The following is a 17,862-nucleotide window of genomic DNA, read 5'->3' on the forward strand; positions in this document are numbered from 1 at the left end:
AGGTTAAACCTCTTCTATCCCGGACTACATGATCTGATAGATGTGATAAGAAGCAGTTAAAGTGAAATATATAGACAATTAATGGGAAAGATATTCACAAGTGACATCACACATCTTTGTCGCATTGCCAACCGGAGGATCTACATCATGATAATTATTTAAACTTCAAATGCTCATAACTTTAGTATTATTTATTCAATTTTTCTCAAACTTTTGTTGATCTGTTTCTTTTATTTTTCTGTTTGGCTATCTTGCTTCAAATGTTTCATTTTCCTTTAACTTGTATACAAGAAGAACTAAAATGAAGATACAGAAGAAACATATAAGTGCAGTTGCACTGACATTTAATGAGACTTTCTGAATCAGCTGAAAAGATGCATGAAACAGGCACAGCCTTGGATGGGAATCTATTAGGCTTGAGAGGATTTCTATAGGCATGTGCACAAAAAATTATACGCGGCATTTTAACATCAAGAATGCAATTCATGACTCCTATTTTAACTGAATTGGTTATCATTGCAAGTAGGCCATGCCTGAATACATTTTTCATGAATGTATTAATAGCGAAAGAAAGAAGAGAGTCATAATATTCTCAGTATTCATCTCATCACCTTAAAGGGGAAATTGATTCTGAAGTACAGTTTTATTGTAAAAATACCCCCAAAAATGTTTTTTAAAAATGGTGAAGGTTTGAGGGAAGTCCATTGAAGAATTCTGTGACGTCATACACGAGCAGCTGCCTCATACATCATGCAATATGGGATGAGCATGACTACGCGCGTCCAACTATGGACCTACAACACAGGTCCATGGTCTAACAAAAAGACCCCGTTTTCAAAGATAGATCATATGAATATGATACTTCTGGCATGTCTGGTAAGAATGGGATCTCATCTTTAATTTGAGACAAACTGCTTAGCGAGTCATTCACGCATGGCAGATTACAGACAATAAATATTGAGGCATAATTATCAGAAACGATTTGCACAGAAACTCATGTGTTAAACTGAATCCACTCTCATTTCAAGGATCAGTGAGAGAATACTCACAAAGAATACAAAAGAAATGTTAATGAGCCTGTTGTCGAAAAAGCGTGGTCGCCGTATCACGAACCGTGGGCGGAGATCTGTCCCCAAACCAGGGCTTGGAAAATTTGACAAGCAAAAAAAAAGAAAGAAAAAAAGAGGTTATCACCCAGAATGAAAGGTAATTTTAACCAAAACAAAATTTGACAAGCCAAAAAAAAGGTTTTCACCCAAAATGTAAGATCGTTTAGTCCACACTACATGTATTATTTAGATTGTGAAGTGATGTATTTTTCTTCATCATAAAAGACCAAAATAAGTCACAAACCAATCTTGTCCAATTTTTCTGAGTAGCCTGCTTTTGACATTAAAATTTCAAAGTCGTTTTGCTCATTAATGCGTGAAGAGTTTGGCACATATTAGGTCTCGAAATGTGGATGAATAATTGAAATGTATGTTGATGTAAATAAGATACCATAATTAAATTGCCTTTGAAGGAAAAAGCTGTGAGAATCCCGGTTCTCTTTTTTTTTTCTGGGACGCACATTATTAATACTAGCTGTTGTATGATAATTGGCTTTACTTTGTAATTTTGTTGACAATTTTGAAATGAAACAATTCGTTAGCAATCAATAAATTATTATTATTATTATTATTATTGTTATTATCATTATCATTAATATATACTATTTTTATTATCATCATTATTATCATCATCATCATTATCATTACCCCCGCCAAACGAAGTTTGAAGGGGGTACATAGGAATCAGCGTACGGTCAGTTGTTCGGTCAGTTGCATCGAACTTCTTTCTCAATTTTCTACCAAATGAAATTGGACCACACATTGGTCTTGGGGCAAACATGTGCAAAACACATTTTTTTGTTCATGTTGAAAAATTTTCGTTGCCATGGTAGCGGAATTAAATTTAAAAAAATCAGGTGCAAATCTAGCGCATCAAACTACTTTCTCGATTTTTAACCAATTCTCTTGAAATTTTGACCACACATTGGTCTTGGGGTAAAGATGTACATGACACATTTTACATTCGTGTTGAAAATTGCATTGCCATGGTAACATCAAAATATATGTCTGAAATTGGATACAGATATTCCGGTTCAAACTATTTTATCAGCTTTTAACCAATTCACATGATACCTCAGACATTAGTCTAGTGGTTAAAATAGACATTATCTTCATTATATTATTATTAAGGTTGCAAAGGACTAGAATCTTCCCGGAAATTCTGAACAATGTCACGATTGTTGTCATATAGTGAGGAAACATTGTAACCACGTGGCGTACGCGCGGGGGGGTACAGGTGTTCAGCCCTTTTAATTTTTGTTTATACCAACCCCCCCTAAGATTTGGTGGTGAAGACCTTTTTTCCTTGTCAACATTTCATTCAGTATGAATCCCCCCTTTCAAAAATCCTGCAGACGCTTCTGATTGTAACTGTCTCACATCTTAAACTTCGTAGTTTCTATTCACCTAAATAAAATATATGAGGACAAGCAAAATTCTAAATGATGATTAGAAAATAGCTACAATAATTTCAACATTGTCGGTATACTGCGCAATAAATCGCTGACAATTTGACAGCTTTCTAGATCAATACCTGACAGTGTCTTGTGGCTTTTATCGATCAGGGGTGGTGCCATTTAAAATCTCAATTAAAGTATAGGGTAGTATAGATAGAGTTACAATTTAACCTCGAAGTTTTATAGTCTACCTTTTTCTTTCTTCGTTTCCTCCCTCTTTCTTTTCTTTTTTCCCCCCTCTCCTCTTTTTTCTTCAGTATGATTATATATCTTTTCCTTTATGTCCTGTTACTATGTTTTCAGATATTTGTTTCAGTGATCTGTTTTCGTTTTTATTTATTGTGTGTATGCTGATCAGGCTACTCTGTATAAATATTAGAAAATAAATTTAAAAAAAATCATAAGGAGCGGTCGCCCCTTGCCCCCATTCCCCACGTCCGTGGCGTCGCTCAAGTTGATGATATGAGACGACGATTTCATCTTGAGCCTAGGAGAACTTGATCAATGGATGTGATATATTTTTGTGTGAATATGCCAAACGTATAACTGAAGTGGCTGCATGAAAACCCCATAAAAATACCGCGTTACTCAGAAATAGTGGTTTAGAAATGCGAGGGGACAACGGATATTTGATTCTTCTTATATTACTCCCAAATTTAAAAAAAAAAGAACCATGCATCTTCTCGAACAAATTAATCACAGGAAATGAAAGGGAAAGGTCAGGCTTTGAATGTAAGTGATATTGTTCATGACTTTTCTGGAGAAGTCAAACGAAATATAAGATATTTTTTCTTCTTTACTTGATATCGGTGCATCAAGCCAGAAGTGTTCTTTCAAAAGCTCGTTTTGTTTGCGACACCATTGACGTTACGTCGTACGGTGAACATGAGAAAAAATCGCCTTCTGCGGTATAATTCCCTGGTGGATCTCTTAATGAATAGTCTTCCCCACTAATGTACTGCACATCTCTTTTTCTGGATTGAGTTTTATTTAAACACCTTATTCTGCACTTAATCCTCGAGAGGAAACTACCAGAAATAGACACTCATGAAATACCGTGGCCTTAAACTTTTACCATATTTTGTCACCGAATATGCTGTTGTGAAATTAACTTTCAAATGGTCTTTAATAACCGAATAGTTTACCCCTCCCCCAAAGGAAATTGGCCGATCGATAAAACAAAGTCATCCAGAATCATAGATTTATACACCAAAGAACGTATCCCATAAGCACATCTTAGGAACATCGTGCGATCAGCGCAGGTTCGTCTTACGATCAGCGTAGGGGAATCGTATCATTTAGCACTAGGGGCTTAGAACGATATCTCTATTGTCCCTTTGCAATGCCCAGCACTTTAAAGGGATGGTTCAGGATGGAAATATTCATAAATAGAGTAAATTCATAAAGCAAAATGCTGAAAATTTGATCAAAATCGGATAAAAAACGAAGATATTGAATATAAGATATGCATTATTCCGGTAAAACAGTTCTGGGCATGTCTTAGGAACATTCATTAGGTGGGCCAATGTAATATCCCCACTTGTTCTTTTGTATTTTATTATATGAAATTAGGTTTATTCAAAAAAATTCTACCAAGAACTAAAACAATTGAATGGACAACTGATTAAGTGCATTAGTTATCTACTGCCCCAGCTTATTTCATCATATTGGAGACATGCCATTTACACATTTATGAAAAAATTAAACATTTATTATTTCATGTAATAACATAAGAAAAAGGAAAGTAGGGATGTGATATCATCGGCCCACCTATTGAATATTCATGACGATGTGCATATAACTGTTATCACAATATTGATAAACTTTAGAATTCACCCGGAAAATTCAACAACTTCGTTATTTTTTATCCAATTTTAATGAAATTTTTAGCATTTTGCTTTTTAAATTTTACTCTATTTATTTAGATATAAAAATTTTCAGCCCGGATTATCCTATTAATTTGCATGATTGCTGTAAATAATATCAACATAAATACCGATGCCCTTAAAATCGTAGACTAATCCATCGTACGATGATCGTGGACAGTTTAAGTTGGGCCTTATTTTTACACAAAAAAATATCACACACAACACAGATGATATTGTGCAAATGAAAGACTGATGCTGTCACGGTGTCGCTATTTTGACATTGAACGAATACCTATAAAAATTATCTTGGTAAAATGCAAGTTTGAGAAAACCGCGCACTACGTAATGTATTGAATGAATGTGAACCATTTGTTCTCCTTCAAAATTTAATGATTACATGGATTACAAATCACTGAACCTAGATCGTCTGAATACTCTTTGGTCGAAACTCCTATCGTGTGTCATGTATAGATCCATACATAAACTATGCCCTAATTATCTCAGTAATATTTTCTCTTTCTATCAATCAACATAATCAAGATACAATACGAGATCTGGCTCACGTAAACTTAATCAACCCACAACAAATTACGGTAAATCATCACTGTTCTTCAGTCTGCAAAAAGTATCAAATCGTTTAAACGCTTAACTCAGGACTATCCCCAGTCTATTACTTCTGGTTTTGGATCAGTAATTGTCGGTGAACGGAGCAGCAAGTAGGAGGGCAGCAGCCCCCACCAGGATCTAGCTAGGAAATTCGGTGGATGATGGAAAACTGTTCTTTTTGAAATTATGTACAAAGGAACTGTTGCTGGGCTAGCACCATGAGCGTCTCTGGACGGTGTGTGAGCTCAATAAGATATCACAATTATCATATACCCCCTCCCCATCCTACACTGCTTTTAGTTTGAATGTAACTTTGTTTATAATATTTATATGTATTTTAATTGTGGTTTTTAATACGTATTTGTATTGTGGACCTCTTAGAAGAACAATTTTTAGCTGAAAAGGGTATTCCACCCATGAGTGGAAATAAAACAAACATTTTGTATGTTTCATTCTATGAATTGTAGAATGTTTTAATGTTGTCCTATACTAAAGTTTGATCCATAATTCAACGCAGAGAGTTCTTTTTTTCTGTCAAATATTGAAAGTCAATTATTAATTTACATTAATAAATTATGTCGAGAGCTCATCAATCTTCATTTCCTGTAATACAATTCACGTTAAGGCTTGTATTCGCCTGTAGAAAAAACAGAGGGAATCTGACCAAATCGTGATTAATACGAGAGTTGAAAAAGAGGAAACAAAAACAATTTTGGTTTCCTCATTTCCTGCCTTGTGGCATATCATCTCAGAATATATTATTAGATTTCGTCTTGGTGATACGAATTTTGAGAACCATCTAGCTTTTATTCTACTTTCATGGTCAGATCACCGCTAATCAACCTTACATTAACCTAAATTGCCAGTGAGGTTTTTTGTTGTTGTTGATAATTTAACCCCTTTTACTTAACAATTCTGACAGTAACGTGCCCATGTATTGACTGGTATATTGAATAAGGAAAAGATTTCCATCGTGATAAACGGCTTTGACTTTTCTCTTGACCTTGACAATCGAGGGATAATGGATACAAAATTTAGACTTACAGGGTAGGGGAAATGGAGAGTGAGAGAGAGGCGAAGATAAAGACAAAGGTGGAGAGGGAGTGAGAGAGGGGAACATAGAATAAGAGAGATAAAGGAAGGGAGAGAGCCGAAGAGATAAAGAGACGGAAAAGGATAGCGAGAGAAGGAGAGGGAGAGGGGGGATTGTGAAATAACTAAGCAAGAATAATACTTATCACATGTCATTATGAAAAAGTGATCTCAAATCATAATGTGTGGCATACATTAATGCTTACATGTAGGCATTACCACGAGAGCGCCAAATATTGACAAGCGCTAAAAGAGCTAATTGATGAATATATTTGCCTTCGAAAGTTATTGAAAAACATAGCTAATTGAACAGTCGAGACATCGATTGACAGCAACCGAAATGGTGACACGACATTTGCTCCGGCATTTGCTCCAGCGACAATTTCTCCGGGTTTTATAGATACATATCCAACAAAAAGAAAACAGACTGGAGATAGAACATTCACTGTTGCATCCTCTATGGAATGGAACAAGCTCCCTCTTGCAATAAGACAATCCCCAATAATCAAGTCTTTTAAGAAGTCACTTAAAACTCTCTTGTTCTAGGCAATTGCCTTCATTTAATATGTCATTCTGATTTTTGTTTGTATCTTTTATATGTTAATTGAAATTGTGAGCGCTTTGGGCCATTTGGGAAAAGCACGTTATAAATATTGAGTATTATATTATTATTATTATATTATAGGGTTAGATTAGGCATATGTTATAGGGGTTGCAATGGGCATGATGGGGGTTTTATGTGTATGTTTAGAGTGAGGTTTAGAACAGGGTCTAGTGTTAAGTGCAGGGTTGAAGTTGGTCATTCCATTATGGCCTGGTCACACCGCCCGAGCATTGTTAGAGCAGTCGCGGAAAGAAAAAAAATCATCACCGCTCGCTACCGTTCACCATTTTCGATTTCGATTGTTTTTTTTTGTGTTTTCGATTTTTTCCCGAATTTTGTGAGCGAAATTCGACCCTCTCGCCCTATACCGCTCCACGACCGCTCCAGCAACAACGCTCGGGCGGTGTGACCGGGCCTTCAGTGTGATGAATTTACAGCGGAGTAATTGTCGCTGAAGTAAATGTCATTGAACCGAAGATAATGTATACAGTTCAGATAATTAGCGGTAGATTGACATGAATTGGGTATCAGAGCATGATGATCGGTGGATTTATAAGAGTATTACACAGAACAACGCAAGTGCAGATGTTCTTTAATTTGAACGCTTCTATAGGGAAGCCTGAATATGTATGTATATGTATATATATATATATATATATATATATATATATATATATATATATATATATATATATATATATATATATATATATATATATGTATATGTATCGGTCAATCGGATCGGGGTTGCCCTAGCAACTAACCCGTCTCTGTGGTCAAGTGGTTAAGGCACCAGCGTTCAAAGCTGGGGGCCCGGGTTCGATTCCAGGCAGAGACATTTTTCGGCATCACCAATTTTTCCAAAGGGTAGATAGCTCTGGGGAACCTTGATTTAAGCTACGCCTATCATTGTTCTCTTCATCCATTTCTTTCACACAACATTTAAATAAAAGAGTTGCCAAAGCTGTTGTACATGAATAACTTCACGCATTTGTATACTTTCTCCCATACGTGCAGTGTATCAAAGCAATAGCTTTGAGGCATGGCGGCTTGTCATTGTTCAAAACCCACCTTCACCCGACAAAGAAAATTATAATTGGTACAGTGTCGAAAATCTGTCTATCTGACGGTCAATCGGATCGGGGTCGCCCTAACCACTAACCCGTCTCTGTGGTCTAGTGGTTAAGACACCAGCGTTCAAAGCTGCGGGCCCGGGTTCGATTCCAGGCAGAGACATTTTTCGGCATCACCAATTTTTCCAAAGGGTAGATAGCTCTGGGGAACCTTGATTTAAGCTACGCCTACCATTGTTCTCTTCATCCATTTCTTTCACACAATATTTAAATAAAAGAGTAGCCAAAGCTGTAGTACACGTATAACTTCACACATTTATACATACTTACATATCACGATGGAAATCTTATCCTATACCGGGTGAGTGACAAAAAATAAACACATCACAAATCCCCAATGTAAGGAAGAAATATGTCATGTACACATGAAAGAGTGTGTCCTATCAAATAATTTGATACCATATTTTTGCGGTATGTGTTAACGCTTGGATGATCAGGAGGTATTTTTTTTTACACAGATGTAAATTTTGATTTGTGCCAAAGTAAAACTCTTTTTTAGTATTAATTTTCAAGTTAATTTCATTGAGAAAAAAAAAATGAATTTTGCAAATGTGTTTAATAACTCATGTAGGATTATGACATCATTGGCATCTGGATTCATTTATTGCAATCATGCCTTATTTTTGGGCGCAAATCAAATTTACATCACTGCAAAGAATTCCTTCTGATTACCCAAGCGTTAACACATACTACATCAATATGGTATCAATAATTTGGAGGAATGTATTCTTTCCAGCCATATAATAATGATTATGCATTCATGACATATTTTTTCTTTAAATTTGGGATTTTTCAGGTGTTAAGGTTTTTTGTTTTTTTTTTTACTCACACGGGTGTGTGTGGGTGTGTGTGTGTGAGGGTGAGTATGTGTGTGTTGGGGGTCTGCTCGCAGTCTGGAAGAGGTATTTATTTCAGGTCGTCTTATCGTTGGTGATAAAATGGATATATGGTATACGAGGCTGCATGGGCCTAATCACAACTGGCAGGCCAAAGATATTCTTTCGAGTCAACCCATTGCTCAATTTTTGAATTTGATATTGCTGATTGACAAAAAATGTATGAATATGACTGACAATCCAACACTGATTCTAGGGAGGGTACCTACTGAACTTACCTTTTTCCAAATTGGAAAGATATTTCACCACTATGGAACTATATTTTTACTGGCGGAAGAATTAGGGTCATTTTACTCTCTCAACTGATGAATTTGGTCCCGTCAGGTGTAGTCTTCGTAAATGCTGATTTATTTTTAAAATGAGCCGGTCGGGGTACCCTTTCTGGTCAGATATGGAATGTCAGACATTTATCCTATCCACTTAACATTCAACCCTCGAATTTCCTCCTTATTTTTTATGAATTCTTTTTAAGTGCCACTTTAACACACGAGTCTATGGGGGAATGAATTAGGCCTGTGAGCCCACGAGCTCACGGGAGACACGAATGTATTACTTGGTTTCATTAAATTTTGTTTAGTACAATATAAGACGTTTAGTTACTTACAGGGGTTTATAATGCCAATTCTTCCTGGATTACTTTAAATGTTAGAGGGTTAAAGGATAAAGTTAAAAGAACACGCATTTGGGAGTGGTGTAAAAGAAAAGGGAGTGATGTAACGTTTTTACAGGAATCATATAGTACTATAGAAGTAGAAGAACAGTGGACAAAAGAATGGGGGTGGGCCAATGTTCTTTTGTCATGGGTCAAACCACAGTAGGGGTGTTCTTATATTCATCATCATCATCATATCAGCCATGTTCAGCCCACTGCAGGGCGAAGGCCTCCTCAAGTTGGTGCCAAAGGTGCTTGTCTTGTGCTGACGCAATCCAATTTATACCAATGAATTTTGTGAGCTCGTCACTCCATCTCAATTTCTGTCTACCCCGATTTCGTGATCCTAGCCATGGTCTCCATTCTGTGATGCGTTTGGTCCACCTATTATCATGTGATCTTGCAAGGTGACCAGCCCATCTCCATTTCATTGATTTAATTGCTTTGATTATGTCTATTACTTTAGTCTGGTTCCTAATCCATTGTATGGTTTTCCTATCACGTTTTGATATCCCTAGCATTATACGTTCCATACTGTGTTGAGTGGTTTTTAATTTCTGTTCCATTTTCTTTGTTACAGACCAGGTTTCGGAACCATAGGTCATTGCCGGTATAACACATTGATTAAAGACTTTTCTTTTAAGGCAAATTGGCATATTGCTCTTCATAATTTCATTGAAATTCCCAAAAGCGATCCATCCAGCTCTTGTCCTCCTTTTAACTTCTTCCAGTTGTTCATGATCCATTCTGACATGTTGCCCAAGGTAGATATAATGATCTACTCTCTCGATTTCAGAATTATCCATTATGATTCTTTGCTCTGTAGCAAATTTGTTGAACATTACTTTTGTCTTTTTCATGTTGATCTTCAGCCCTACTTTGTTACTTTCAGTGTTGAGATCGTTAAGCATATTTTCTAGCTTGAGGCCATCATCAGTGATTAGAATGATATCATCGGCAAACCTTAGGTGATGGAGACACTCGCCATCAATGTTTAGCCCTGTACTTTCCCAGTCTATTTTACGTATTATTTCCTCCAGTGCAGCGTTGAACAGTTTGGGTGAAATGGTATCTCCCTGTCGCACTCCTCTGTTAATGGGGAATTCATCACTGTCTTTGTGCAGGTGAATGGTTGCAGTTGCTTGGCTATACATTTCCTGAATTAGTTTAATGTAGCTATGGTGCACACCTTGTACCTGTAAAGCTGTTACTACTGCCTGAAATTCTACACTATCAAAAGCTTGTGCAAAGTCTACAAATGCCACACACAAGGGTTGTCTGTATTCGCAAGTCTTCTCTAATAATTGGTTTAGTGTGTGGAGATGGTCTGTAGTAGAGAAACCACTTCTGAATCCGGCTTGTTCCCTCGGTTGATTAAAATCTAGAGTTCCAGTGATTCTGTTTGTTGGAACTTTTGTAAATAATTTGTAGGTGTTTGAAAGTAAGCTAATTGGCCTATAGTTTTTAATATCCTTTATGTCTCCTTTCTTGTATTGCTCTCCCCTAACTTAAATTTTAAAAGGGATGTTGTTGTTACAGGTAAAGAAGGAAGATACATTGTACTTAAAGCAGAAATCCAAGGGGTTAGATTTTTGTTTGAATTTTTTTTTTGAAATGTGTATTTTCCTACAAGAGACAAAGTAGCACTGCAAGGTGATCTTTTAAATAAGCTAGATAAAATTATTCATAAAGTTCTTGATTCGGATTATTCGATAATATTAGGAGATTTTAACACTAATGGACGGAAGTATGGATTATGAAGGGCCAAACATATCAAACTCTATAGGTTTAGTGCAGTTTTGAAAGAATGTTTGAATAAGTATGATTTAGAAGATATATGGAGAAAAGGGAATCCTAATGCTCGACAATTTGCTTTTAGACAAAGGTCGCCTTTAGTCCAAAGTCGTTTAGATTGTTGGTTTATATCATGCAGTTTAGAAAAATTAGTGAATAAGTGTGAAATCTTAGTATCAGTGACACCAGATCATTCGGGCATTATTCTACAATTTGAAAGAAAATTATGTTTACGGAAATTTGTACTGGAAATTTAATAATAGTCTTTGTATGGATACAGATTTTATTAAAGACATCTCTGATATGATATCTGAATTGAAAAATGAATGGGTACCTAGGTTTTCGAATAAATTCGTCTTTTGGGATTTCTCAAAAATGAAAATGAGGGAATTTGCTATGAAATACTCTAGGGAAAAAGCAAAATTACGAAAACGCGAAATAGAAACAGTAGAGGCTGAAATCAAGACTTTAGAAAAGCAGATACTCGAAGGTTCATCGAGATCTGTGATTGATAGAATTAAATTGAAAAAAGATAAGTTAAATGAATTATATAATTGTTCTAGACAAGGCATTAAAGTTCGCTCTATAGAGCAGATTGTTTTGAGGAGGGGGAAAATAATATGAAGTACTTCGAACCACTGTTAAAAATAAATAAGAGGAAAAGTGTTATTAAAGAATTAGTCAATCAAAATGAAGAAATCATTAGGGAAAAAATAATATTTTAAAAGAAATAAAGATTTTCTATGAAAAATTATATTCTTTGAAAAATGAAAGTTGTTACAGTCCCTTAACAGTTTACTTTTTAACGACGTCTAAAAGATAAGCGAACAGAACAGAGAATTATGTGAAGGTAAAATAACGAAAGAAGAATGTTTGAAGGTATTAAAAGAAATGAAATGGAATCAGTCACCTGGAAATGACGGTTTTACCGTAGAATTTTATGATACACTTTGGCCAGTGTTATTGTTGGTAGAAGTATTAAACGAAACATATATAAGAGGGGAATTAACAATTTCTCAAAAACAAGGGACTATCACATTGATAGAGAAGGAAGGAAAAGATGCTTTATATATTAGAAATTACAGACCCATTGCGTTATTAAATGTAGATTACAAAATATTATCTAAGGTTTTGGCAGCAAGGATCAAACAGGTTTTAAACGAAATAATTCATTATGATCAGGTGGGATACATAACAGACAGAAATATTGGGGAAGCAGTTCGACTAATAGAGGATATATTATTTTACTCTAGTCATTACTTGGAGCAAGGACAAGGATTTTTGATTGCGGTAGATTTTGAAAAAGCTTTTGACTCTGTTTCTCATCAATACTTATTGAAAGCACTCAATTTTTTTGGTTTTGGGGAGTCATTCTGTTCTTGGGTGAAAATACTATATAAGGATATAAGTAGTTGTGTTATGAATGGAGGGTATTCCACCGGTTAATTTAAAGAAAGGGGGGTCAGACAAGGTCACCCACTGTCGCCCTATTTGTTTTTTATTGCAATAGAATTACTGGCGCATGAAATAAGAAGAGACAAAATTAATAAAGGGATAAGTTTGGGGGAGCATGAAATAAGACAGGTATTGTATGCCGATGATATGACAATTTTTTTTAAAGACATGGATTCAGTAAAAAAGTTGCATTATATTTTTGAAGAATTTGAAAAAGTCAGTGGCTTAAAGGTAAATATGGACAACAAACATTTTATGTACATGGGTGAGGAAAATGGAAAAACAAATGACCCTGTATATGTATTTGGCAAATATGTTAGGGAAGTTAAAATTTGAGGAGTAATATTTTCAGTTGATTTTAGATTAAAATATGATCTGAACTATAAAGAAATATTAAGTAAAATAAAAAAGCTTTTAGGTTGGAGCAAACAACGAGACTTGACTGTTATGGGAAGAATACATTTATTGAAAACATGCATTGACAAAGTTAAATTAGGTTTCATCCATCCTTGTTGTCCCCTCATGGGTGTATATAGAAATCGAGAAATTATCATTTAATTTTATTTTTGGAGGGAAAGAAAATAGCTATAAAAATGGGGAAATTAGGGCGGCACTTGCAAAAATGGGAAACAGTAAAATTATGACAAGGTTAAGTTGTAAGTCTTTATTTACTTTCAATGTATGTACTGCTTCTCCCGTGAGCTTGTTATATTCAAAATTGTTTATCGAATTGTTTTGTACTTTCAAACATGATTTATTTATGATGAGTGTGAGCAGATCTTCTGGACAGTGGTGTGTTGTGTGTGTGTGTGTGTGTGTATGTTGGGTGAGGGAGGGGGAGGGGGAAGTCTGGTCTTTAAGCATTTTTATGATAACTGATTTCATTGTTTTCTATAAGATATATATGATTCATGATTCTATTAAGATAGTGAAAAAAAGTGAAAATATGAAATGTAAAGTATTATATGTGATTTGAAATGTTATGTAACTTTTTGTTCATAAAATCAGAATAAAAAGCATTATTCAAAACAAAAAAGTGTGTATGTGTATAAGATTTCTTCTAATATAATCTTGTAATTAAGGTTTGAAATTTTGAAATTCTTATTTTTCTATTCATGCACTAATCATGCTTTGGCCTGTGATTAATTTCTATCTATGTGCTATTATTTATACAGTTTGTTATCATCGACCATCTTACCTGAACTAAAATAGATTAATGAACGAGCTCTTATTATATGCGCTTGTGTTTTCGTTGTTTCGCAGCACTGAAGATACATATCAGCGAATCGACCGCTGTACAACTTGAGGAACACTTTAAAGGGACATTCAAGGTTGATGAAAGAGGAAACATATCAATAAAGGTAATAAAATGTGTTGTTCTATTATTCTTCTCTACTTTCTCTCTCTCTCTTTATTTCTTAAGGAGATATAGCAACTTAATTTACATTATACCAATCACGCTTCTGGTTCACAATGAAATGATACAAAGCAGTAATTATCATAATGACGTTTTCGAGAGACTTCTGAGTACAGGCCTTGACTAATTGAGCATGTTGAGTCATGGTATGTGTCTTGAAGTGACATATTACGAGCAAAATATCATAATTATACGACATTCCAAATATATGTATTATGAAATACATCCAGAAAAAATGATAATTAAGATTTCATAGGGAATCGGAGGAGGCCACGGAATTGTTATTAGATGAAGGTTGTTGTCTGAATAAACATGTTTTTTTAAACACCGTAATTTTAGACTTATATTGCGTTTGTCATGAAAAATCGCGTTACTGTAAGGATTTAATCAAATAGTTTGTATGAATCTCGATGAATTCATTTAGAGATTCGCAAAAACTACAATATCCTTACTGGGTGATTTCAAGTACGGTGTTGAAATCTGGTGTTGGTGTTGTGACAACACCAACACCAGCCACAACACCGTACTTGAAATCAGGCTGGTGCTGGGCTTGACCTCGGAAAATATGACGTATTTTCGGCAGTTCGTGTTGAAGGATGGTGTTGAATGTCGTCTGCTGAACCCAGCACTGCGGCTGGTGTTGACGATCTACGTGCAATTTCCCCATTCTCCAACACCATCCCCCGGGATTGGGAAAATCATGATTTTAAGTTCGGTGTTGGTGTTGGCAATCTGAAGCTCGTGAACAGGCGGCGAACACGATGAAGCATCCTCGTAGAATTAGCTTTTACAGTTAAGATTAGTAAAAATCATTTGAGCTTTACATATTTTCATGAAGAATAATGTTCAATCTTTCGAATTCTTGAATTAATTAAAGCATTTGTATTCTGTACGATGAGAATTTAATGCATTTCTCTCCGATTTCATTTTCGTCGTCGAGACTTCTCTCGTGAATTTGAGATGATTTGGCAGCGCAGCGCAGAGGCGTGACGTCATGTGCTATCAACAACGCAATCAGTATCGGTTCCTCTGAACCCAGCTCGGTGTTGGAGCTCGGTTCAGCGGTCTTTCACCAACACCTACACTGAACACCGAACTTGAAATCACCCACTGTCTCCTTTTTGACTGTACAGCGCCGTTTAATCTCAGGAATAAATCAATGCCTCTTTTTTAAGAGTCAAAGTGATTTTCGATTATACCATTGTCAGAGAGGTTATCAAAGTTCTCATATTCTCATTGTCCGAATACTGTTCTTTTGCAACTCATGAAATCTAACTTTTGAGATTAATAATATTTTGTTAATGAGTTATACATGTTTTATTATTATCGAGCGCGAATGGGCACTGATGTATGATGTCTATTTACATCTGCTGACGTCATTTCACACAGCAGGAGGCGGAGCCAACCTGCCAAGATCTTCGAACAGCAGTCGAAGCATATACGCGAACTGCGAAACGTCGCTATTTCGGCAGTTTCGGCTTTCAGATCATTGCATCTGCGTAAGCGTAGTGTAGCGTTTGGTATCGTAATAATTAAGGTTCCACCACGTTTGTTTTCACAAAAACCTTTTCCGACTTACTGCTATACTTGAGTACCTTTTTGTTTCAGTTTTCTTGACATCTTCAATTTTTCATTCATTCTTTGTTAATCATGATTATTATATCTTTATTCTGAATTATAAAGAAAACAAGATTGGGAAAAAAAAATTATTAATCAAAATCCAATTCAAATCAAGTCAAGAAGGAACAGTTTTATGTAAATGAACGGAGTATTTTTTTTAAACAAGTGCACACCTAGTTACCAATAATGCATATAGCATTTCCATTTATTTGAAAGCAAGATAAAAGAGCATTGTAGATTACATGCTTTGCTCACGGGCATAAGTGCCGCGGCCGGGGCTCGAACCCCGGACTTTCCATGTATAGCCAGGCGCCTTAGACCACTCGGCCACGACACCTCTACATATATATACGCACGCACGCACCCACCCACACCCACACACACTCGGGTGGTTAATATAGTTTTTTATTTTATTTTTGTGGCATCATGTTTTTATTTCTAATTAGAATCAGGGTAGGCTAAATTTTGTCACTATTGCCATACCGAGTTTTCACCGAGTATTTTCATTCCTTTATCTGTACGTTTTTGCGTGTATCACGTAAATCCATCTTCTTAATCTAATATTCGTACGGCGTGTTTGAATGACGAATTTTGTTTCCAGATTACAACACGACTTGACCAAACAATCGATGAGTGTCAGTGACACACGTATTATATTTCCCCTTTGTAAACATCTCTGAGCAGCTGTTAGTATATATGTTAAGGAGTGAATCCTCGATGTTTATATACGTATCGATACACGCATTGATTAGCTGATCTGTGTTAGTTTTGCCTTCAGATTTGAATGTTGATACAAGAATGATGAAGTGCGTCAATAGTGACCGAAGAAACTACTTTGTATTTTTATTTGCTTCTTCCAGGGTAAAGGATCGATGAAGACATTCTGGCTAGTGGATCGCATCCCTCCATTCACACCACGTAGAGCACACGTAGGATGGGAACATGGCACCTCACCGTCTTATAATGGTCGTTCTATTACCCCATCTGGACGAAGTACACCAACAACACCCATACACCAACCAGCTAGCACCCAAGGTAGGTCCTGTGAAACACCCATCACGGATTTACCCATCATCATTAAAAATGCTCTCACTTCTCCTCTACAAGATGGAACGTCGCATCCACTGTCATCTAGCCTTGGGAAGTCAAGATCCTATCCCGTTACACCCAAGAAATCTCGCAAGACACCGAGTAATCCAGTCACTCCAAGTAGAGTGTTAAAGTATAACCCTGTAATCTTATGTACCGAAGCACCTTCCAATGATTGAGTGTCACAGTCAGTGCTGAAATTGATTACCAGCCTTTTGCACCTTATCTTGGTTTTTAACACTCAGCCATAATAAATACTGCCATTGATATTATTCATCAGTATCACCATCAAAATCATCATTTTCGTCATCATCATCATCATCATCATCATCATCATCATCATCATCGTAATCATCGTCATCATCATCACTTTTGTCATCTCCATCATCTTCGTCATCATCATCATCATTATACCTTTATCATAATCATCAGCGTTATCATCCTCACAAACATTAATCAGCGATGAAATTGATATACATGCCACTCTATATATAATATGTAAACGCAGGTTTGCCGTCCGTTTTGGTTTCATATATTGAACTTGTCCTTGGGTTTCGGCAGTGAAGTCTTCGAGCTAGGCCAGTTTGGCGGAATAGGCTTGCCCTGGTATGGACAAGATTCTAAGCAATGATGATCATTATTTTTTTCACAAATGAAAATATTCCGAATAATATACCTAATAGCGAGATAATTTTGGTTTCATTTTTTTACATTTATCCAGCGTTAGAGCATATAGTACCACAATCCTCTATCTATTTACTTTTTTAAGTTATAATTTTCAATGTATTTTACGACCGTGATTGATTTTTATTTTCATCACATAGGGTGTTATGTTAGTGTAATGGCTCCATTATGAACAACCAATCTGTAGGCCGTTATTTTCTCCATGTGCCTCGTTCATCTTCTGCTTAAACCACCTGTGTACAGAGGGGGGGGGGGGGGCTTTGGGGCACGTCTCTCCTCCCAAAAGTTTCACGACCAAGAAAATAAAAGAAAAGGAAAAGGAAAGAGTGAAGTGACAAATTAGTATTTTCTGGATATAATGTCAAAATCTATCAAATGAAAAATAT

General features: G+C 35.9%; 1 protein-coding gene across 1 annotated transcript in view; it reads left to right on the forward strand.

The window, feature by feature from the left end:
• Positions 1 to 17,133, forward strand: part of LOC121408047 — a 65,279-nt gene extending 48,146 nt beyond the window's left edge. Inside the window, exons 5-6 of the mRNA XM_041599361.1 lie at positions 13,930 to 14,027; positions 16,564 to 17,133. Coding sequence (XP_041455295.1) covers positions 13,930 to 14,027; positions 16,564 to 16,971 — 506 coding nt within the window. The 3' untranslated portion in view covers positions 16,972 to 17,133. The remainder of the gene's footprint in view (positions 1 to 13,929; positions 14,028 to 16,563) is intronic.
• Positions 17,134 to 17,862: the final 729 nt, after the last annotated feature.

The sequence above is a fragment of the Lytechinus variegatus genome, chromosome 2 (assembly GCF_018143015.1).
Source record: "Lytechinus variegatus isolate NC3 chromosome 2, Lvar_3.0, whole genome shotgun sequence".
NCBI classification, from domain to species: domain Eukaryota; kingdom Metazoa; phylum Echinodermata; class Echinoidea; order Temnopleuroida; family Toxopneustidae; genus Lytechinus; species Lytechinus variegatus.